Source organism: Microtus pennsylvanicus, chromosome 19 (genome assembly GCF_037038515.1).
Source record: "Microtus pennsylvanicus isolate mMicPen1 chromosome 19, mMicPen1.hap1, whole genome shotgun sequence".
Taxonomy (NCBI): Eukaryota; Metazoa; Chordata; class Mammalia; order Rodentia; family Cricetidae; genus Microtus; species Microtus pennsylvanicus.
In genome coordinates this window covers 968,072-991,100 of record NC_134597.1, presented here as the reverse complement: position 1 = coordinate 991,100, position 23,029 = coordinate 968,072, and the positions used below count along the sequence as shown (strand labels likewise).

The 23,029-nt window shown below is 44.5% G+C and overlaps 1 protein-coding gene across 1 annotated transcript in view; it reads left to right on the top strand.

Annotated features, from left to right (window-relative positions):
* Cdk6 (cyclin dependent kinase 6) overlaps positions 1–22,985 on the top strand; it is a 188,450-nt gene extending 165,465 nt beyond the window's left edge. The window contains exons 6-8 of the mRNA XM_075953934.1: positions 8,373–8,423; positions 11,874–12,009; positions 13,207–22,985. Of these exons, the coding sequence (XP_075810049.1) occupies positions 8,373–8,423; positions 11,874–12,009; positions 13,207–13,353 (334 nt within the window). The 3' untranslated portion in view covers positions 13,354–22,985. The remainder of the gene's footprint in view (positions 1–8,372; positions 8,424–11,873; positions 12,010–13,206) is intronic.
* The last annotated feature ends 44 nt before the right edge of the window (positions 22,986–23,029 follow it).

Below are 23,029 nucleotides of genomic sequence, written 5' to 3'. Positions count from 1 at the left end.
AGCTGACAGCCAACTCTACCTCCAGCTCCACAGGATACCAAAGCCTCTGCTGACCTTCATGGACATCACATACTCACGCGATGCACACTCCTGTGGCGTTCTGCGTAGCTATGGGAACACTATAGACTCGAAACCCTGCTTCTTCTTCTCCCAAGTCAGGGTCAGTCTTTCTTCAGATATCTTACACCAGGTGTTTCTCCATTTCTCCACGCTGCCTTGTCCTGCCGAGCTAGACCCTTGTCATCTCTCTTGTGCACTAACCTTGTCCCCAGAACTAACTCAGTCAATCCTTGTCATATTAATCTCTCTAAACTGCTTCTAGTTCCTGCCTATTGAAGTCACAAAGAGCACCTTACCCACTTCCTCGGCTGTTTCCTCAGGTAATTTGATTTCCATCTGTAACAGAGGATCAATATTTAGTAGATATTAAATAATTATGCTGAGTGTAGGGCATTATCAGTAACATAAGGTAGACATTCCTGTATAACCATGCCTTTATCTTTCCAAGGAGAGCATAATTCTTATGGCAAATATGTATGTTTATAAATAATGTTCAGTGTAATTCAAATAGTGATTATGCGGATTCCAAACACTTTATTTTTAATTTACTTTTACTTATGAGTGTGTGTGTGTGTGTGTGTGTGTGTGTGTCTACATGTGTACCATGTCTGCGCAGGAAACTACAGAGACCCAATGAGGGCATCAGATTCCCTGAACTATAGTTCACGGCTAATGCAGGTACTGGGAACCAAACCCAAGAGCAGCACACACCACTGAGCCACAACTCTGGTCCCTCCAAATGCTTTATATATAAAGAACACACATAATGTTATATAATTGACAATTTCACGGTGTATTTCACAGCAAGAACTTTTGTCTCTGCCTCCAAGTTAAAGCCTTCTGTGCTAAGTGGGTTATCGCTCAATTAGTATTTATTAAACAAGTCCACGAATTGATTTTTCTGTTGGATCTGCTGAGTTGCGTAGCTGGTAACTGTAGAGTGATAAGTTAAGGTTCTCAGATAACAACTACAGAAGGGAGTGTAAAGCAAGGATAAAATAGGAAGGTAATACTTTGCCAAAGGTCCACTTTGTGGACATGGAAAATTCCTCTACCCATCAAAGAAGGCAGCAGCCAAAGCAGGGCCATGGTTCAAATGCAGGTTACAGAGGTGTTCCATAGGGTGACCCCTGGCTTCCGTGCCTGTTTAGCAAAGTGGAGGAATTTATCAATTAAATCCTTCGTCTTCCACTATGCATGAATCATTTCCTTTCTCCAACAGCCCTGCCCATGTACGCTTCTGCAGTAGGGAACACCCACTTCTAAATGTTTCCACTGCTCACTGAGCTACCCGTGGTGTCTGTATGTTCTTCTTAGCTGGCCACTGTGATCTGACCCAGGCCAGCTGGCTGATAGCAGAGTCACTAAGCAACACATGGTAGATCTTAGGAATGTTTCCTAACGCGAGCTCCCTGCCGACGCAAAATTCCCAATAAGCCAAATCAAAACAAGTCAAATTAAGAAATATCCAGGTTTAATGGGAGTTCTGCGTTCTGCACTCTCGGTGGTCCCGAGGGGTGGGGGGGGGTCATGAAAGCTGCACAATCTCGACCACCAGGAGGGAGAAAAGGAGACCACCACGTGTTCCTCTTTTGGGAGCTCATTTAAATACTCTGGGGGGGAAAAAGTGGTCCTAACCCCCGCCCCAGGGAGGGGTCAGGACCTGGCCTGCTGGGATTTGGAGTCCAGAGCAAAGCAACCCCCAGGCCAGGGACTGGGAACACGCCCCTAACTTAACAGTAGAGGAAGTGGTTTTGCCAGTTCGGGCTTAATGAGCTCTCTCTCCAGGAAAATTAGCCTCATCCCTGACAGAAGTCTTTCTTTCTTTAGTTAGTTACAAGACCTTTACTGTGCGTAGTGATAAATGTATAGTAACCCAGAAAAAGGACTGCTAAGGCTTGAGTAAAGGAGCTCACTTTGGTGACGTGAGATTTTGTTTTTTTCTTTTTGTTTGGTCGGTTTTGGTTTTGGTTTTGGTTTTTGAAACAAGGTCTAACTTATGTGCCTGGCTTGGAACTCGCTGTGGAGACCAGGCTGGCCTCAAACTTGATTGCGGCCACACCCAGCCTCTTTCCCTACTCATTTACCATCTGAAGCACTTTCTCATCCAGTATAATGTTGGCCAAGAGCAAGGGGAGTGTGTGTGTGTGTGTGTGTGTGTGTGTGTGTGTGTGTGTGTGTGTGTGTTACCACTTGTAGATCTGTTTGGAAGCTGGCGTTGTATATATGATAAAGTATCACTTAGTGGATCCATGAAGTAGGTGTTATTCTCTCTGTTCACAAATGAGTCACCTAAGAATGAAACAGGCCAAGGGACTTTCCTAAAGTCATTTAGGGAGAAATGGTTGAGTTGGGTGTTTCCAGTACAGTCCATACCGGTCTTTTCTCCAGTCAACAAACAGCCTTTTAGCACTGGGCTGAAAAGGTAGCGCGGTGTGGTAGATTGCTTGCCCGGCACTTGTGAGATTCCCAGCTTAATTCCCACCACCACCAGAAATGCGTGTCTATATTTAACAGGAAGGAAGAAGTACAGGGAAAATGTCAAAGGAGGCTTGTGGGGAATCCTTGCCTCAACACCAAAACGTGTGCTCGTTTTGACGTGGCGGTTCCATAGATGGTATTCATCAGAGAACTGGCCTCACTGTACTTTGAAAGGAATGCAGGCTTGCCATTGAACTTTGCAATACTCCCTTCGTAGTAGAAAGAAACCCTTAACTATGTAAATGAAATGTATTTGTTTCATAAAGCGTTTTCAGGGCTATCAGAGATGGCTTAGCAGGTAAAGATGGCTTTGGCCAAAGTTAGAACCTTAACTCGGTCTCCAGCACCGCATTTTAGAAGGAGAGAGCCAGCTCCTAAAAGCTGCCCGCTGACCTCCAGATGCCCACTGTGACACGCGTGCATACATACCGTAAATTAAAAGAGTAGATAAGTAAGCAAGCAAGCAAACAAAGCAGTTTAAAACCAGAGTTTTATCTTCACACGTGTAGTTATGATGTGTAAGAAGGAATATCTTAACAGAAAAACTTAGAAACAAAATTCTTACTCATAAGTCATTACAAATGGTGTCGTATACCTTGGCGATGGCAGGTATGCTTGGTGTTGGTGAGATCCTACACCCCAAAAATAGATGCTATAGTAATATTCATTTTCCAGGCATTAGCCACACACACATAAGGATTGATAAATAAATCGGTTTCAAAGTGTCACATGACAAAGCCTTAGTTCGTGTGGGAGTTCAAATTAGGAAAAGATTCCTATCTATAAGTGAAGGAATTCTTGCAGAAAAAAAAAAAGATTGTCCTGTTGGGGTAAGTATACGTGGAGGTCAAAGGGTAACTTCCCACCTTGCTTAACACCAGGTCTCTGTTGTTCCCTGATGCCTACACAAGCTTGCTGACCCTTCTCTGATTCCCATCTTCACACTGAGCACCAGATCACGTGGGATCACATTTGCACATCACTAGACCAGAGGCTTCTTGCGGGTTCTGGGCGTTTGAACCCAGGTCCACATGCTTATACAGCAGGCTCTTTACCCACCAAGCCATCTCCTCGGCTCAAAGCATAGACCAGTGACTGTGGTCCATTTTCTGTAGTTACACCTCCCACTTTATCAGTGTGTGGTATTTATTGTTTTGAATATATATTACTTCCTTCTGTGTCTACTGAGGCCCTATTGATTACCAAGTCTTGCTCTAACAATATTCACATCTGTACCTCATTAAGAAGAGAGTAGTGCATATGTATGCTTGTATATATGTACATACATATATAAAAATACATATTTAAAACTAAAAAATTAGTGCAGTCATAAGCACATATAAAGTAGATTATTCACACATAGTCACTTATGCCCAGAGACGAAAGGTACAGGGAGCTGATGAACAATCGTACAATTTGGAGCTAGAAAAAAAACTCATTTATCCTTTTTTCTTTATTAGGGAGTATGCCATAAAGACACTTTTCAAATTGCTTTCCTATTATTTTAGCTCCAGTTATGCGATCATTTGTGGAACAATTGTGCTTCTTTCTGTGAGAGATGCCAAGGGTGTTGTTAGCAGCTTGTTTATGTATGGCATTGAAAAAGTGAATAAAGTGAATGGTTTGAGCAGTGAATAAAGAGACCACGCAGATAAAGTCATGACTGAATGAATAGGAAAAGGCCATGCTGGGGCCAGGGAGAAGCTATCACATCCATTGTAAATTACCAATGCTGGTGGCTTCCTGTTGGCATACAGGCGAGGCATGACTGGAAGGTGTATTGTTATTAGGGGCACAAGTTGTCACGAGCGATAGATCCGCTACAACGGCTGAAGGGTCTCGGGACATAGCTGTTCTTGTGAGCTTGGCATATAGTAGTAGTATGCCTCCTGGAGAAAAGCAAGTGGGGTAGTAAACCTGTCAGCTGATGCTAATCAAAAGACCCATGTGATGCTCATCTGCTCAGACACAGCACAGGTGCTGATGGCAAACATGGAATCCAGTCCCCAGCGACACATGCACACACACAGACAGACACGTGCGTGCGCTTCTGTCCGTACTTGTCCGTGTTTAATTTGACTTGGAACATGAAGTTTGAGAATGTCTAACACAGCAAAGGGGAATAATTATTAAAACTGATGTCAGTCATCATGTGTCCTCTTTTGTATCCTAAGAATACACAGGCTTACCTCTGAAATCTTTTTTTAAATCTGAGAACATCAAAGACAGATTATGTCCTGAGGTCCCAGCAGCTCTCTTACTTTTCCTCTCCATATTCTACCACTGAGCCTCAAAATGTCAACATGATGAAAGCATTTATTCTTGTTCTCATTGCACCCCACCATTTTCTGGATGTGCACAGATTACCTCCTGTAGACTTAAACTACTTCCTATAAACTATTTAGAATTTTCTTCTAGAAACCAGATTGTTCCAAATTTTTCATCACATTTGTAATCCGTTTCGTCGCCTCTTCCCTCTACCATGTGACCCACCTTCATTGTTTTTGGACTGTGTATCTGTATCCAGGGAACCAGGGCACTGACAACTGACATTTTACTTGTACCGTCACAGCTCAGTGACTCTGTGTGACTAAAGCCAAACCACATCTGCTGCAAAGCAAAGTGACAAAGCTCAGAGTCACACGCCAGCTGTCCCCGCAGTGGTGACACTCATTCTGGCCTGTACCCTGAATTGCTGCATCATCTGAGTGTTCACCGAAAGAAAGGTTGTACCTAAGTCGCAAGAGCTAATTCAAAGGCAGCAGAGCTTTCCATCCTGTAGGCCAAACCCAGCCAGTAAGGAGAGATATCCAGTAGCGGAATAGAGGGGCCTGGGTGTCCTCTGCTGTAACACCCAGCAGTGGGGTGGGAACTAAAGGCGTGAGCCCCTATGTAGCTGAGTATGGGGCCGGGTTTCAGTGACCAGTGCTGAACCACTGTCTCCAAAACCTGTGTGTTGAAACATCTTAACCTTCAGGTAGACCGTTAGGTCACACGAAGACAGGTCAGAGAGGTGCCTTCTCTTTCAAGTTGGTCTCGAGGAAGCAAGAAGGCAACCAAGCCGTTTTACAGAGCCTGGGAGTGGGCCCTCACCTGGTTCCCATCCTCAAACTAAGAGAGCTCCATTTCTGTTGTTTCTGGGACTGTTCTCTGGTTTATGAGTCTGTTAAAGCTGCCTGAATAGACTACAAGACACACACCCCAGAGCAAGAGACAGGTTTAGTTCTTTTCCTAGAGGTATCGACTGAAGACAGCCTCTTTAGCTTGCTTCTCAATAGTCGTTACCAGCGAATTGGTGTTAAGCAGTTCTGTGATACTCAGAAGTAGTTTCTCACCAACGTCTGTGGCCACGATGCTCATGAGAGGTATTCCAGCTAGCATGGTGACAGAGCCACGTACGTAATCAGCACCCAAGCTTAGCTAACATCCTTCCTCTGTGTATAAACTGGGTTAACCTGGGAGCCCTGACCCTTAGGGAGGGTCAGTTATGTATTCCTATACCTCAGAATGACATTTAGACTTGGCCTTTATAATTTCTTAATTTTCTCTGATATCAAGCAAGCAAACATTTTAGTGAAAATAAAGCGGAATATTGTGTCAAGAAAATTTATGTATTTGGTACTTTGGAAGAATGAAAAGTAAGTATGAGCAAACAGATTGGGCCCGGGAGCAGACTTAAGTACCCAAAAGGACCGTTGTCTTGGTCTATTTGATGATTGTAAATGAACCCTAGACTGAGCAGTGTTTTATAAGAAGTTTATTGTGCATGGTTCTTTAAGCTGAGAAACCTAGGATGAAGATGCCTGTGGGTCCTGTGTCTAGTTGAAGGTTGCCTGCTTCCAAAACACCAGCTTCTTGCTGCCTCCTCACAAGACAGAAGGGACAGGGCACATCTTTCTACCTACTAGATCTCCAGTCTCATTCATGTGAGCAGAACCCCCTCCAAAGCCTCATCTCTTCATAAAATGCCTGACACCCACACTCAGACATAGCACCCCCCAGTGAGTGTGCAGAGGACAGCACCATTAAGCTGGTGGGTTGCTTTGTTCCTTGTTGACGTAGAACAGAATTTAAAGGCTCGTAGATGTTCAGAAAGCAGTCTGATTACAGGATCCCACAGCACTAGCTTGTGAAATATCAGGATTCTGAAGAACACCTTCCCACAGTCCCACGCTGCCTCTCCCCGGTGGCTTTAGCTGCAGAACATGGGTCGTGAAAATAATGTGTTTCAACATAACCATGAGATGCGCAGTGCAGGCTTTGGGGCATAGCCGACCTCGTTTGAATTTCCGGTCTGTAATTCTGTAGGCATTGGTTAAGTCACATGTCATCCGCTAATCCTGCTTCCTGGTCTACAGTGCTGCTCCTGGAGTTTTGTGGAAGTTCGTGACACCCTGTTTGGGAATGGGCTAGATACCGCGTTCATACTCTGTACAAGATAGCTGCTAAGAGGGCTGGAGAGATGGCTCAGAGGTTAAGAGCATTGCCTGCTCTTCCAAAGGTCCTGAGTTCAATTCCCAGCAACCACATGGTGGCTAACAACCATCTGTAAAGAGGTCTGGTGCCCTCTTCTGGCCTTCAGGCATACAGACAGAATATTGTATACATCATAAATAAATAAATAAATAAATAAATAAATAAATAAATAAATTAAAGAAAGATAGCTGCTAAGAATCCATAATTTTTTTTGTTTTGTTTTTTTGAATTTTATGTCACTTTTTCACTTTTTGCTTTGCTATTTTGGGACTTGTCTAAGGCCTCAGTAATGTATGACGTTCATACATTATTGTATTTCTATATGTATGACCTTGGGCCTATAGTCAACTAGACAGTAACACACACTATAATTTGATATCTAATGTAAAAGGTATACAATTCTTGACAATAACCTATAAATATTTTACATAGGTTGGTATTAATAGAGCCAGTTTTAGTGGTTTGGCACTAGAGAAACTGAGGCAGCTGGGTGGTAAGTTTGAAGCTGACTTGAGTCCACGTAATAAATTCCCAACCAGAGTGGGCTTTGGAATAAAGCTCTGACTCAAAAATAAACAAAAAAAATAGAAAGAGAAAGAAAAAATAACTGTCTATGCCATTCACTAAACAGGAGTTGAGAAATATTTATTTATGTACTACGGTTGTAAACAACAAAAATATTTAATAAGTGTGTTTCAGTTAGGGAACGGTATTTAGACTTATGGGGAAACCTAGAGACGTCCCCACCCTCAAAGGACTGTTTGGGTTACTTGGGAAAACACCAGAAATGTCACAAAGCGAGCTTATTTCGTTGCAAATGAAATGGTTGCTGCAGATAAGAAAGGCTTAGCACTCCGAGAGGACACCGTTGTCTCTGAAGCCCAGAGCGTAAGATTTTTGAACTTGTAATTGTTAGCAGTAATACCAAGAGAAAGGAAAGGGGTGTAATTAAGAAAAAAAAAGAGACCCAGCCTGCTACAGCGTCCAGGACAACTAGAGAAGCCTGAGGACATCCTCGGGACTCCCACATACCTTCAGTGGAAGGCTCAGACCAAGATGGGCTCCACACCATGGCAGGTTAAACTGAACTTTAAAGCCTGGGCCTGTAGACCATGGTAGCTTTGTTGTTGGAATGGCAGCAAATAGGATACATGGTTATGGAAGTCAGACTCCTCAAGAGTTCCCGTTGCAAGAGAAACGCTTGGCAAGCCTTCCTTCACCAGAGAGGGACAGTCACACTTCTTTCTCACACCAGTAAAGAATCTTTGGCTTTCTGCTGGAACAGTGATAATGGCAATGATTGGAATGTAACGTCGGGAAATGCCTGGTTTTAAAATGTGTCTTTATTCTTCTAGGCCCCTTTTTCGTGGAAGTTCAGATGTGGATCAACTAGGAAAAATCTTGGAGTAAGTAAAAAATTATAGTCTTACATCACATGAATGTCCGCAGTGACTGTCCTCTGATGTTCTTGTTCCTCTCTTATCTCTCTTGCCTCAAGCTGAAGCTGCAGACAGTCTTACTAGTTGGTGTGGTGAGTTGGGACGAGGAAGAGAACCTCACTTAGGGCCGGTCATGATGCGTAACCTTGCTGCTGTGCTCTGAATGCTTGTGCGCTGCCTCGGTGGCTTTTCGCTGCTTCTCCATGCTTGGCTGAGCTCTGAGTGCCATCTCCATAATGCAGATGTTGTCTGCTTGTGGTCACATCTCTCCTGTCCATATAGGCACCCTATTCCCATTGAAAGTCCTTGATCATTCGTGTTGGTTTGGCATTGCATTCCCAAGCCAAGGACAAAAATGCTACCCAGTCACTTTTTCCCCCAGAACAGCAAACCAGGGAATGAGAGCCTGGGTTCTCACCTGTGACAGCTGTGAAAAGAAGTCGCACGAAGCACCCTTCCGTGGGTTTGCTGCCCCATGCCTGGCTGGTGATTGCTGGCTTAACCCTGTGTTCTTTAGCTTTTTCACCTGAGAAACGGAACCAACTTCAGGCTCTCTGTTCGGTCTGCTCTCCAACCCGCGTGTTGCTTCCGGTTGTTTGTTCCATTACTGCTCTGTGATGATTTGCGAACCTCTTTCGTGCCTCCGCTTGTGCATGTGAGGATGGGCATGCTTTCGTGTCACTAGAATGTAACCATGTGGCATCCTTTTTGGATATGTGCTTTTGCCGAGCCCCACCCCAAATGAAATAGAATGGAAAGCGCACAGGAGTCCTGGCTACAAGTCACCACCCTCGTTGGTTGGTAACGTTTTTATGAATCTCAATCTCAAGTGATTTTTTTTTTAATGGAATTGTAAAAAGTTATAAGATCCACCGCCCCACAAAAACAAACAAACAAACAAAACGATAATTATTTACTTGAGCATGATTGCTTCACACCTGGAAGTCACCCCAAGCTAATGACTGGGTTCTTCTGGGAACCGGAAGCTCTTCCTGCTTTGAAGCTGAAAGAACATTTGCTGGCTTTGATTTGTGTGTCGGGGAGGCAGTTGACTTTGTTATCGTTGGTCTGGTATGGTCTGGTCTGGTCTGGGGAGTCACCAAGCGTGTCTCCTGACAATCCCGTAGAATGGACACATTCTCAACCAAGCCGGTGTGTTAACCTACTTTTGCGTGGAAACTCCTGTCATGCGCTGGTGGACTTGTGTTTCCCGAGACTTTGAAATGTGTTCTGTGTGCATGTGATCCTCAAGGACGGACCCAGGAAAGTAAACTTTCTAGTTTTCCCCCTGTGGAGGACAATCTTGGTGACATCTGCCACCGGGCAGTGGAGATCGTCACCTGCCCTCTCATCCTTACTGTTCCTGGGAGTCTGCAGACCACGGAGCCAGTGCAGTGGGTCGAAAGGAACATTTGGCTCGCCCCGTGGGAAAGCCCATTCGACTTTTGGCCAAGGCCTGGCACTCCCACGTGGCTAACAGAAAAGCAACCACAAAGCTTTGCGTGTTTTGTGCCTTTAGATTATACTTCTTGGTTTCTGGTTTTGCCTCATTAATCTGCGCGGTCCTCTCCGCAGGAAAGGGACCATGCTGCACCCTAGTGTCGCTGCCAAACTACTTGACATTGTTTCTTACAGGAGCCAGAGAAGACAGTAGGGTGGACTTTGTTTAATTTTTATATGTGTATGCATTTATGTATGCATATATCTCCGTGCCTTATGTGGAGTTGATATGTACTTACATATTATGCAGACAGACATAGTGTTTCTCTGAAATTTTTTTGGCTTCTGACTGCTGTATTCCTAAGATTTCAAATCTATGTTTGAAACTGCTAATAATACTCAGGAGACTGAGACCAGAGGATTATGAGTGTGAGGCCAGCCTGGGCTGCACGGTGAAACACTATCTTTAAAAAATGCTGCCAATAAAATAATTTGAATTCCAAGCATCTTTGTAATCCATTTATAAGTGTACGATGAGAAAGTTGTACAAAGTCCTGATGGAAACGGGTTAGGAAGGGTTTTCTTTTCCTCTGTGGCCATTCCATTCAAACACGTCCCTGGGTCGGCTTTCGTAGGTAGAGTGATGTTTTTACCCCTTCCTTCCTCACGTTATGGTTCTTACTATTGAACATAGTTGTATGTTGCTCAGCCATGATTTGCTCGTTGGTTCCAGTATATCTATGAGTATATCCATAAAAGCATATCACATGCCTTTATGCAGCTGTCTGTTGATGCCGGAGGGAAGGAACAGAGCCAGTTTCTTGCTCCATGCCTCGTGACACGTGCACAGGTGATGGGGAATGTGCTCTCCCCAAGGAAGTCTGTGACCTGAGAAGGGAACAGTGACAAAGCCCTGTAGATCCTGTGACATTTATCACCTATCTTCCTGCAAGATGGTTGCAGCCACCGCTGGTTCTGTGCCGCAGAAGGTGCAGAGCGGAGCTTTAATGTGGGTCAGCGCCATTTCTAACTAGGGCCGAAATAGTTCGGATCAGGATCTGCAGCTATACAACCTGTCTACTAAATTATGTTTTTGTTTTTTTTTAGTTGAGAGTTACTCAGAGTCTGTGTACTCTCCAAATAACACTCAACTACCTATACGTAAACTAGAAATAATACTACGTATGTATAAATTGTACGGGGCCACCAGCCTGCCAGTAATAAGTAACGAATGGATATCGGCTGCGTGCCAGTGTATGCCAGGCACTGTCGTATACGGTTCCAATAAATTACCACCAACCCTCCTGTAACTGCCAATTACTACTGTCGCAGACAAATGACGCCAAAGCTCATGGTTGTCATGTAATTTGTCCTTGCATGTCAGTTAAGGGCAGGTGCTGAATCTGAAGCCACAGCTGCCTCTTCCCAAAGCCTGTGGCTGGCTTTCCCTCCACGTCTCTAATCCCAGAACGGTTGTCGGGGGAAACCCAAATGACATCGTTTTTGGTGGACTGTCTCTCACTTTGGAATACCACTAAATAGTGCTTGCATAAGATAGGGCTGACATGCTTTTTAACCTTATTTTTTGAGTCTAATTTATGTAATTGTTTAGAAAATTACTCTTTAGTTTAAAAACCTGGCTAAAGTAATGTGTTGTTATTATAACACTGTACTGGATGGGTATCATGAAAACTCGTCTTCTCAGAGCTCTTCAATCAGAACACAGAGAAGAGCTCCATTGGCCCAGAGAGGCATACTTGGGTGTCCAGGTGGCCCTGCGTGCCCCTGCCTCGTCACCGCACCAGGACTTGTCTCACCTGCGAACCTCCCGCTAGTGTCTGCTGCCACGGACTTCGCTTGCTTCCTGTGAATGAACTCTATAGTGTTCTCTGAGACTGTGCCGCGTGCCTGCTCTAGGATTTTGTGAGGAAGCTATATGACTGCCAATGTTCACATTCCCTTCTGGTTCTTCTGTAGCGTGATTGGACTCCCAGGAGAAGAAGACTGGCCCAGGGATGTTGCTCTTCCTAGACAGGCTTTCCAATCCAAATCTGCCCAACCCATCGAGAAATTCGTGACAGATATTGACGAACTAGGCAAAGACCTACTTCTGGTAAGTTCCCGGATCATAGTTGGCCGGAGCCCATTGAAACTGGACGGCCAACGTTGTGTATCCCAAACACATGACATGGGAGGCTGTGGTCTTCCTGTGAATTTTGTTTCCAGCTGCTTGTTTTTGACTCTGGAATATCTTTCCTACCGCAGCTCTTAGCACCATGTTTTGCATGTGTATTTGGATGCAGTGTAAGAAGGCTCTGGATTTTGGGGGCACAGGCTTCTTGACAAGAAAATGTGTTTTCTTGTTTAAAGTTCCATGCTACTTGAAGCAACTTGATAATCATATCCATGCAAATGTTTTCCCCCAAAGGAACCAAGTAGCAGTTCTTCTAGTTATTGCTTTATTCAATAAGCATTTAGTGTGCTATGCACATATAAAATATCCTGCTGAAAATAAGATTCGGAGGCTGGAGAGATGTCTCAGTTCTTACGAATATGGGCAGCTTTTGCCGAGGACTCGGGCTCAGTGCCCAGCACCTTTTGGCCTCCACGGGTACCTGAGCTGTTGTGCACCTTCCCCCACGCAGACTCAAATATACACATACCTAAAATGAAGCATCTTTTAAGAAAACAAACTAAGCACTTGTGTACTATCAGACTCCTCGTTACTGCTGTCATGTATACGGTCCTGCCCTTGGGGACACGGAAGGCCCTCCTTCTGCACTGTTCTCGTCGTCAGAGCCCTGGTGAATAAGAAGTCTTGAGTTAAGAGCCCTTACTACCTGATTCACACTGTGGCTCGAAACCTGCTCTTCTCGTACCTGTCTCATCCTGCCACCCAGGCCAGAGAGGCCGCAGGTTCCTGCCATACGTTTGTCTCATGGAAGCAGGTAGCTGCTCCCAGAAGAAACACGCTATCCCTGGAGACCTCAGTCAGCTGATGGTCAAGGGCAAGGGTAAGGATGTTCCTCACAGCCTACCAGAGTATTCAACTCTTGAATAAGTTATAATTCTAGAAGGTAATTTTTAACTCAGTTCTTTGGCAATCACATTAAACCTTTTTGACAGAAGCAATATTTATTGTTTACGGTGTTTTCGTTCATTCTCATGCTGGTGACTTTGTCCCTAAAGCATAACAGTTAGAGAAAGCTTAGAAGCCACTTTTCCGGGACTTCCCCCACCCAAGGTCCAATGCACAAGCACACACTATTTGCCTTGATATGTTTCCGATAAGATGTTTTCTTTATTACAGAAATGCTTGACGTTTAATCCAGCGAAAAGAATATCTGCCTATGGCGCCCTGAATCACCCGTACTTCCAAGACCTGGAGAGGTACAAGGACCACCTGCACTCCCACCTGTCCCCCAGCCAGACCACCTCGGAGCTGAACACAGCCTGAGGATCGTGGGGGATACCATGAGCTGGTCATCCAAACATGTCGGTGGCTGACGAGTCCCCTGAGAAAGCCTTGCAGAGCAGTTGAAGATAGCTGCCTGCGGGTCTTCTTCCAGATGCCAGCTTCCGGATGGGCTCTGCTTCACCAAGGAGACCACCTAGTTTACTGTCCCAAAATCAATGCAAGAGCGATTGCCGCTTTATGTTCGTTCACCTGTTTGTTGTCGTCTGTCTGTCTGAAGAACCTGGAAAACTTCCAGATGAAGAGAAGCTGCTGACCCATCCTGCTGCCATTTCATTTTTCTAACCTTGAGTGCTGCCCACTGTGGGATGGTAATCTAGGTCTGGCTGAGCTATGACATCATCTCTGCAGCTGCTGGGCCTGCTTTGGTACTTGTGAGAGTGTGTGTGTGTGTGTGTGTGTCAGTGTCGAGAGAGAGAGAGAGAGAGAGAGGTTCCTGATCTTGTAAAGTGTTAACTTTTTGTAGACAACAAAGAATAATTGGATTTTAGAGACTAAGGTGAGGGCTTAGTACAATGAAGGTGATTGAGCAGTGTGTTTCTCTCCCGTTAGAAAGGTGAGCCTATGTCCTCAGCATTTCCTTTCTGTCCAAAAGCTTTTGCTAGCTGTAAACGATGAAGTTTTGGACACCACAGAAACAAGAAAGTGAAAGGGAGGCGAAACCCAGTATCTCTAAAGAGACTTTTTCTAAGCATGCATTCTTCTGTTTGCTCTTTGGAAAGCTGAATGTACTTGTCCTAAGTCCTGTGTATAGCACAGTACCTAATTCTTCTCTGGGGAAAGGCCCTATACGCATTTTATTACTTGCAATAGGTTTAGGGACTGTTCTTCAAATAGGTTTTAAAGATAAAGAAAGACTATATTTCCTGGTTTGAGATGTTATTTCCTTTGCATTTCTTGTTATTTAGTTTTTTTGTTGTTGTTGTTTTAGAGAGTTGCTCCCTTCTCTGATTTGGAGATGGTTCTGACTAGAGACAGGAATGCCATGAGGTTCTCTCCACCTTACCTTCCACCCCATGCTTTCTGCCGTGCATCTGCCTCGTTCTGATTTGTCTGTACACCTTCTCCATCGCCAGCACGTCCAACACATGTTCCTACCATGCCTAGCTGAGGACGGATTGCCTAGCTGCCCGCTACACCACACCTCTGCCTGCCCACTGTCTTTCACTGAATGCTTTGCTACCAGCCTTGTTTATGGCTCATGGCTCCAATTCTGCAATCCTAATAGGGTCCTCCTAACATTTTCTTGGTGTGGTCTTCCCACCTGCTGTCACCGAGGCTGAGGTCACTTGTTCAGTGTGTCCCCACCATATAGATTGCTTTACATTTTTATAGAGTGGATTGTGGATGAAATGTCTAAGGGGATGGGTGTCTCTCCCCCTTTGAGAGAAACCGTTTACTTTCTCTCCGTCCCCTGGATGTGCTGTTTTCTGGTGCCTTGTGCTTTCTGTAGAGCCAGCCTGGGCCAGGGCTTCATAAACAACTTTCCCTTGCTGTCTGCTCTCAGCCCTCTATATTCCGTGCCACTTTTGCCTTATCCACAGGTTTAGTGCACTGGTAATTAGAAAGCACAGAAAGCAGCTTTGGGGAAGTTTAGCTGTCTTTTAATCATGTTCGGAGTGCATGTAAGTAGAAACTAGATCATGTTTCAGCATACTTGGACAGAATGACCGATGTCAGATTCAGATGGTGTATTCTGAAGCCTTGCTGAGTTTTTTTTGCAGCTGAATAATGCTTGTGATTATCTTGGATAGAGGTGAGTTAGGTGCCCTTCCTATGAGCTTTGGGGGCTGGGAGTCAGTCTTTTCCCTTTTTAATACATGTATTACATTCTTCTGATTCACCTTCTTTAGAAACAAGTTTTTTTTTTTTCAAAAGCAAGATTTAAAAAAAAAATCTAGGTTGTGTGAATGTCCTGTGTATCATCATTACAGCCCTGGGATGTGTTGTGAGTGCCGTCAAAGCTCAAGATAGGCTCGGAGCAGCCAGCAGGTCTACCCTAAGTCTCACCACAGCAGTGGGTTCTGCTTAGCCTTGAGCAAGGCTCAAAATGTAGGCTTTTGCTGGGGCCTAGAAATTGAATATAAAACTCACTTCACCATGGCCTACTCCTTTTTGGATTAGCATCCATGTGATAAAGTGAAAATAATTTTGAGGGATTTGCTTTTGGAAAAAAAAAATAGTGTCTCCCCCGAATTGCTTTGTTTGAGGAAAATATAGCTGTCTTAAACTGGAATCTTTTAGTATTCTACAGAATTTTTAAGGTATAGTATTCAACTTCATTATTGTCATCTGTTTGGGGCTTATTTCTAAGTAGGTTTTGGAGGGATTGTTGTTTTAGGGGGGTTGATTTTGTTTTGTTTGTTTTTCGAGGCGGGGCTTTTCTGTGTAACAGTCCTGGCTGTCCTGAAACTAGCTCTTCTAGACCAGCCTGCCCTCAAACTCGCAGATATCCTCCTGCCTCTGCCTCCTGAGTGCTGGCACTAAAGGTATGTGCCACCACCAACCTGCTTTAAGTAGTATTTTAAGTCACAAACATTTTGGAACTAGAAACTTGGCATATTGTGCCAGAATGATCCAGAAAGGACATCCCTGCCTCTCTGGACCTCATCTCTGCCCCAGCTCTTCATTCATGCAGTTCTCTGGGTGTCGGGAACCTCGCCGTTCCGGCCCTTAGTAGTACATGGAAGCATAAGGTGGAATAAAGGCTCAGTGAGCAGGGCTCACCCTGGGGCCTATGGATTCAACACCTTTGTCACTAACGAAAACCTTCTGCCCCAGGGTTCTGCTGAAACAGCTTTTAGTGATGAGAAACAGGTTTGAAATTACTGTAGAAATAGTGGAAGAATGTACCTAACCGCTTCTCTTCAGGGTTTGGTCCCGGGCCCTGGCATTGCAAGACTGTCTGGAGTTGTAACATCCTCTTCAGAAACAAGAGGGGAGATTTTCCAAGTAGTCCCCATGAGCTCCCAAGCTATCTTGTGAGGAGTCCTGACCGCCCCGCCACCCGGAGACACACAGTCTGTGGGTGCCCGGTGGGATGCAGCGTCCCACTTTGTCCCTCTTTGAAGAAGATGGGCGCTCAAGCAGCAGAGAAACTGTCCCCTGCTTCTCACGATTTCCTCTCAGAATAGTAGATTTGAATTTAGTCTCAGGTGATTTACTTCAAACAGCCCAGAAGTCCTCACTTAAAAACCGAATTTCCACTTGGTCATTTTTAGTGACAATAAAAAGTCTAGGATACCTTCTGGGTGTTGCCATAGACTGCTTCTCTTTGAATAGAAAGGTGTGCAGATGGCTAGCTGGTCAGCTAGTTTGAGAAAGTCAATAGGACCAAACATTTTGAACTTTAAAGTATGTCCTGAAATGGTTTTCGAAAGACTTTTATTTGTCTGTATGTGCCACTGTGAGTATGCCAAGCATGTTGCCGGTGCCCTAGAGTCCAGGAGAGAGTGTCGGATCCCCTGGAGTTGGAACCTCGCTGACGTGGGTGCTGGGAACTGAACTGTGGTCTTCAGCAAAATCAGGAAAGAGCAGGACTCGATTTTAACCTCCGCAGCTCCCGTGCAGTTATTTTTTAAGGGACCATAGCTGCTTCTATTAAGAGCTACGCCCTACTAAAGGCAGTTACAGCCATTCTCATTAGGGGAGTTAAATCATGTAAGTGTTCGAGAACCACACGCGTGCGCACTCACAGATACACACACACACACACACACACACACACACACAGGGTTTCCTGTGTAGCCATGGCTGTCCTGGAACTCGCTTATAGATCAGGTTAGCCTCAAACTCAAGTAGATCTGCCTGGCCCTGCCTCTTGATTCCTGGGATTAATGACGTGCACCACCACACCCAGCTGTCTGTTTTTATGAGCTCACTTTCTGAAAGCGCACTTTTGTTGCACAGCTGAGTTCAGCAGATAGCACTAAGTCCCTGTAATAGTGAGCACATACTGATAGCCTACAGAAGAATGTACAATTTACATTGTATCATGAAAATAAAAATACTATATGACTTCTGAATCTTAAAAATTATGGAATAGTGGGAACCAACACAGCATATTCAAAGGGTATTTCCAAATTTACAGACTTTTTGAATAATACACTTTTGCCTTTAAGTATATCCTAACAAAAATTTTAGGTCATCCAGCACTTACAGACTTGGTATGTCAACAAAACACATTCTGTGGAGACACACAGAATGGTTGGTATTCCTTCCTCGTTTTATAGGAAGAAAGCAGCCACCTGAAGCTATACTCAAAATATATATACATGCCTAAGAACAGGCACTATAAAAAATGAAAATTTAAATGGCATTTACCTCCTCTTCAAGTGAGAATAGACAACTTAAAAGCCTTATCCAAAAATCCTCCTTTGTTTTGGGGGGTAAGTCTTGTTATAGAAGCCGGGCAGACGTGCTGCCTGCAGCCTCCTGCCTCTTCCAAGCACTGGATTGCACATCTCAACCATATCCAGTTTGGTTTGGCTTTTTGTTTTGTTGTTTTTTAAGGACATAAGCCAAAGCTATTCTTTTGCCCTACTGTCTTCTGAAAGAGAGGGGTTTAAAATTTTTTGTTTGTTTGTTTGTTTTGTTTCGTTTTGTTTTTATTCAGGACAAGATTTGTGTAGCGCTGGCTGTCCTGGAACTATCTTTGTAGTTCCAGGCCTTTAACTCACAGAGATTCACCTGCCTTTGTCTCTCTAGGGCTGAGATTAAAGGCGTGTCCCGCCGCCCATGTTCAGTTTTTAACTGTTTCTCTCAATTTGCTTTTTTGAATTTTGCTAATGAAGTACTGAATTGCCTTTTCCAGATATTTTTCCCAGGATTTTCAACAAGGTAAATCTAACTCGCTGCTAGAATATCCATGCCTCTGTGACCCCCGAGAAAACAGCCACCTGAGAATAAACTGCTTTTGCTCAAAAGTTTAGAAATACGGTTACAACAATTCAAAAAGAAAATGGTGAGAATGGAAGGTAATTTAGAGTTGGTTTGGTTTGGGGGCAGAAGTCTATTAAAATCCACAGTCCCCTAAGATTTAAGTGGGGTTTGTTGTTGCCGTGCCTTCCACAAGGTGGCACTCTCAGAAAAATCTGACCAAGGCTAAAGAGATGCTCTAAAAATAATACTGCAGACTCTTCCCACACATCCTTAACTGTCATCTCGCGTTAACAGCTGCTTGTTAGCTAGTTTCTGAGTAACTAACATCTTCATAATATTCCACAGCTTACACGTCTGCTTGTTAGCTAGTTTCTGAGTAACTAACATCTTCATAATATTCCACAGCTTACACAGCTGCTTGTTAGCTAGTTTCTGAGTAACTAACATCTTCATAATGTTCCACAGCTTACACAGCTGCTTGTTAGCTAGTTTCTGAGTAACTAACATCTTCATAATATTCCACAGCTTACATAGCTTCTTGTAGCTAGTTTCTGAGTAACCAAAGTATGCTTAAGGGTGACATTTTTAAGAGATGAAGGATGCCTTTTCGTTTAATTAGGAGACCCCAATTACCTGTAGTTCTAGGGTGTCCAGCTGCTTCACAGATGAAGCCAACCCTCATCTGTAAAGAGGCTAGCTTTGTTGGAAATAAAAGGCTCCTTTAGGGCCCCAGTCAGGACGCCACCCCTCCACCCTCCACGGCCCTTTGACAGTGATTCACTTCTAAATTCAAGGGAACAAGATAAGCAGTGCGTCAGTATTTGAGTCCACAAAACTTTTCGTAGAGAACTGCGGTGCTGAACCAGCTCTAAACAAAAGAACTGCTAGTTTTACACTCTGGTATGAACCATAATTATAAAGCCCTAAATTCTGTGTTTGTATATATGTGAACATAGCAACTCAGGAAGACTTTGGTTTTTCCACTATCAAAGTCAGTTTTTTATACTACATTTTGAATTCACATTTCTGCTCAAAGACCCATCCCCCTTGAACCAATCATGACTCCGTGCAGAGGGTGTGAACAGATAGGGTATTGCAGTTTCTCTGGCACACCATGACCAAAAGCAGTTTATTCCTTCTGAGTGTTACACACACACACACACACACACACACACACACACACACACCCCACCTGTTTGACGTCAGTCCAGAGTGGCAGACAGGCAAGCCTCAGTTCTTTACACTGAATCTAAGTGCTACGCCGAGCAGGCACTGCCCAGGCCCTGAGAAAAGTTTGGCTCTCTCCACCTGTCTGCTTTCTGCAATCATTTTGACGCACCTAAACCTGAAGCCCACAAGGCAGAGTGACGAAGCAGCCGAGCCAGACCCCGAAGATGTTAATATGGGGGAGGGGCAGTGCTCCGCTGCCTTCTGTTGTGCCATCTTAGGAAGCAAGGTGCCCTAGAAACATACGGCTGGCCTCTGGGCATCAGTAATGACAACCGAGTTTCCTCGCTAGCCCGGGAGTAAAAATGCCGAGGACGCTGCACTGCAAGCCCCAGACCAGGCGCCTCACACTCAGAGTTTGTCTTTTTGTTTTATTTGTTTTAGATATATAATTACAGAGGAAATGTTTGTTTTTCTGTTTTCTCTCCTGCTACACACATGGTGGCAAAAAGTTATTCCTGGAAATATTTCATTTTGAAAAATTGCTTTCTACTTCATTTGGCAAAAGTGTATAGTTCTTTAGTTCCCCATTTCTTCTCTCTTTCTTCTTCAGTGTGCAGATTATCCCTTGAACAGAAAGGGGGTTACCTCTGTAGAGGAAGCTTTTGTGTGAAGTGTTGAGTTACACAAATAATTCTTTTAGACTGTCAGATGGGGGGGTCTTTTTTGCTTTGTTTTCGGGGGACACATAGCCACACCTACATCTAGCCCGGATTGAACACAGTTCTGTAACTCCTAACTCAGGTAGGGTTTAGTGACATTCTGTTGATGAGCTAAGGCTAAGGGGCCCTCTACCCATACTTGATGTTTTTAGTCTTCAGTTCTATAAAATTCAGCAGTGTGTGTTAGTCAGCAATATTTCTGTGGTCACCAGCATGTCTTGAGTTTGACCTTAAGTCTCTGAATAATTAAAGTAGATTGTTTCTTGACACACCCCACCTCTGCCAAATCATGTATCTTTTCACTCTGGTCCTGTTTGTAGCAGTATATTCACGTGTAGTTCAGCTCTTGTCTTCATTATTTTCCTATGAACAGTAATAGATGTATTAGTACACAGAATTAATAGTGTACTAGGAACAGCACTTAGCAGATGGGGAATTTTTTTTTATCAAGTTCCACATTTACATAAGTTATTTCTATTATTATTCATGCATATTATTTATTGCTAAACCACACCAGTCCCGTGCAAGCACAAGTAACGGCAGATACTAATGCTCATCATGATGGTCTTGATGGAGTGAAGGGAACAAAATTACAGCGATACCCCAGATAAGCTGCATGAGTTTAGCATGATTACAATTTCAGTTGGTTAGGGGTAGTACTTCTGGTGTCTAGGTGTCTTATGTTAAAAGAGGCAAAGCCACAGACTTGTAGCTGTTGCTTCTGGCAGATGTGTGTGTTTAGTGTAGTGTAGGAATAATTATAGGAAGTAGTAAGGTAGAGAAGCATGTAGGGACTGCCAGGTGGCCAGCAAAGTGGATGCCATGCATCTGGGTGCTGCTTCCTGACTGGTTCTACGAGAAAAGCCTCTCCTGTGCCCTTGTAGGTGTCCTGTGGAGCAGTGAGGACAGGTGGTACTGTGGAGAAGGGAGCATTGTGTGTGTGTGGGGGGGGGGGTCTGTAGAACCAGAATGCCAGTTTATGGCAGGCGACTTTGCTGTTTATGGGAGCAGTCCACCTTAGGGTCGCTCGTTATCTGGGATCTTAACAGCCAGACATTCCCAACAACTCAAAAGCCTGTTGTGTTTCTGCTGTGTCTGGTCTCAGCTGAAGGTTAATTGGGCAAGTGTTTGGTCAGGAAGAGCAGTGTGTGTTAGGGCACAGTGCCGCGTCCCAGAGTGCTTGTTAGCAATAGGGACTGTTCCAGGGTTGTCCTCTTTTAGATGTAATGGTGTGCTCTGTTTGTATTCCCATACAGACTAGTTGAAACTTGCTTCTAGGCTTTAGCCAAGCCATTGTACACCACAAGCTGCTTTTTGTTTGACTTAGAATAGAAATGTTTAAAGGTAAAAAGAAAACTCCATGTGGACATCGGGCTCATTGTTTTCTGGACTGAATTGTAGAGGTCCCACACATTAGATGCTAATCTAGGCTGTGGAAGCCAGCCCAAGATGTCCAGGGCCCCCACACTGTACATCCCACCCCTGAATCTTGTCCTTCCTTCCCGGAGGTGCTCATACCACCACCCTGACTTGTCCCTTTGATGCTCCCCGCCTCCTTGGCTGAGTTCTGGGCATCAAGCACTTGATGGGTGATACTTTGAGCTTGCCTAGGCCTGGCTACCACCACCCCCACTTTGCCTTTGGTTGGCCATAGTCATCAAGAGATAATACCTGATACCAGGCACAGACTGTACTCATGATGTCAGTCATAAATGCCCCCTAGTGTTTTTCTGTGCATCCTGATCTTTAAACCCAAGTCGTGATGCAGAGTGTTCATTGTTGGCTGTGGTCCCAGGTGAAAAACATTCCAGGCTGCTCGACGCTGTCCAACTGTCGGCTCTGCTCATAATGTGTTTCATCAGACTTGAAACTCATTCTACTGTTTTGATTTCACGGTGCAGACATCAGGGTGCACATTCTCTCAAGGTGCATAACTATTCTCATTCCGTTTGCTCATATCGCTATAGAATGCTCTGTTTTGGTGCTTTGGGTTCAGCAGGTCAAAGAAGCAGTATCACTACCTAGGACACAGTCTTGCAGGCACTGGGCAGGAGTCTTGGTGTTGATGTTGCCTCTGCTCTTCTCTGTGCCCACTAGATGAGGTTAGCAGGCTGGCCGACCAGGTCCTACCAGGGGCCTTTCTTTGAGTGGTCTGTGAAATGCGGTATGCACTCAAGGGTGAGTGTGGCACATCCTCTCTGGCTGCCCTGCCTATCCACGTTACTAGCCCTCAGGAAAATGACCCTAGGGTATATAAATATCAAACAGAGGGTTGGGCCAATAGACCTACGTCACTCTAATGACACGCACCCCCCTCCATATGAAACCCTCCTGAGGAGAAGCATGAAGGACATCTCTGAAAGTAGTGGTCAGTTTATCCAAGCCCTTCGCACTTAGAAGAGTGGGAAAGTGGGGTGCGTGCTGTGTCCGTGCCATCCAAAGACCACAACCTCTGTGGAATCTCCCATCTCTACAAGTCTCTTTCTGAGAGCAGCGTGGTACGGACGGGGTGGGAGTTTCCAGGTGAGGGAGCGCTGCAGTCCTCACTCTTGATGGGAGAGGAAACGGGCAGGAAATCAAGAGGGTTACAGATCATTACTCCTTTGGAAACTGGATTTCTTACTGGGTGCTAGACTGCAAATTTGGTATTTATTGTCAGGTAACTGAATTCATTGCTTTTCAAAACCGCTGTTCAAACTCCACTGTCCATTGGAATCACCTGTGTGCCCGCTGAATTGGTTGACGCCAAACCAGAAACTGGTTTGTACATTTGTCATACCTTTTGTATTTCTTAAAATAAAAACAACGGTAGTTCCGGACTCCTTCCTTAGAGGTGGATTGCTATACTGGCTGTTTGTCTTTTTACTTAAATGGGTATAATTGCAGCA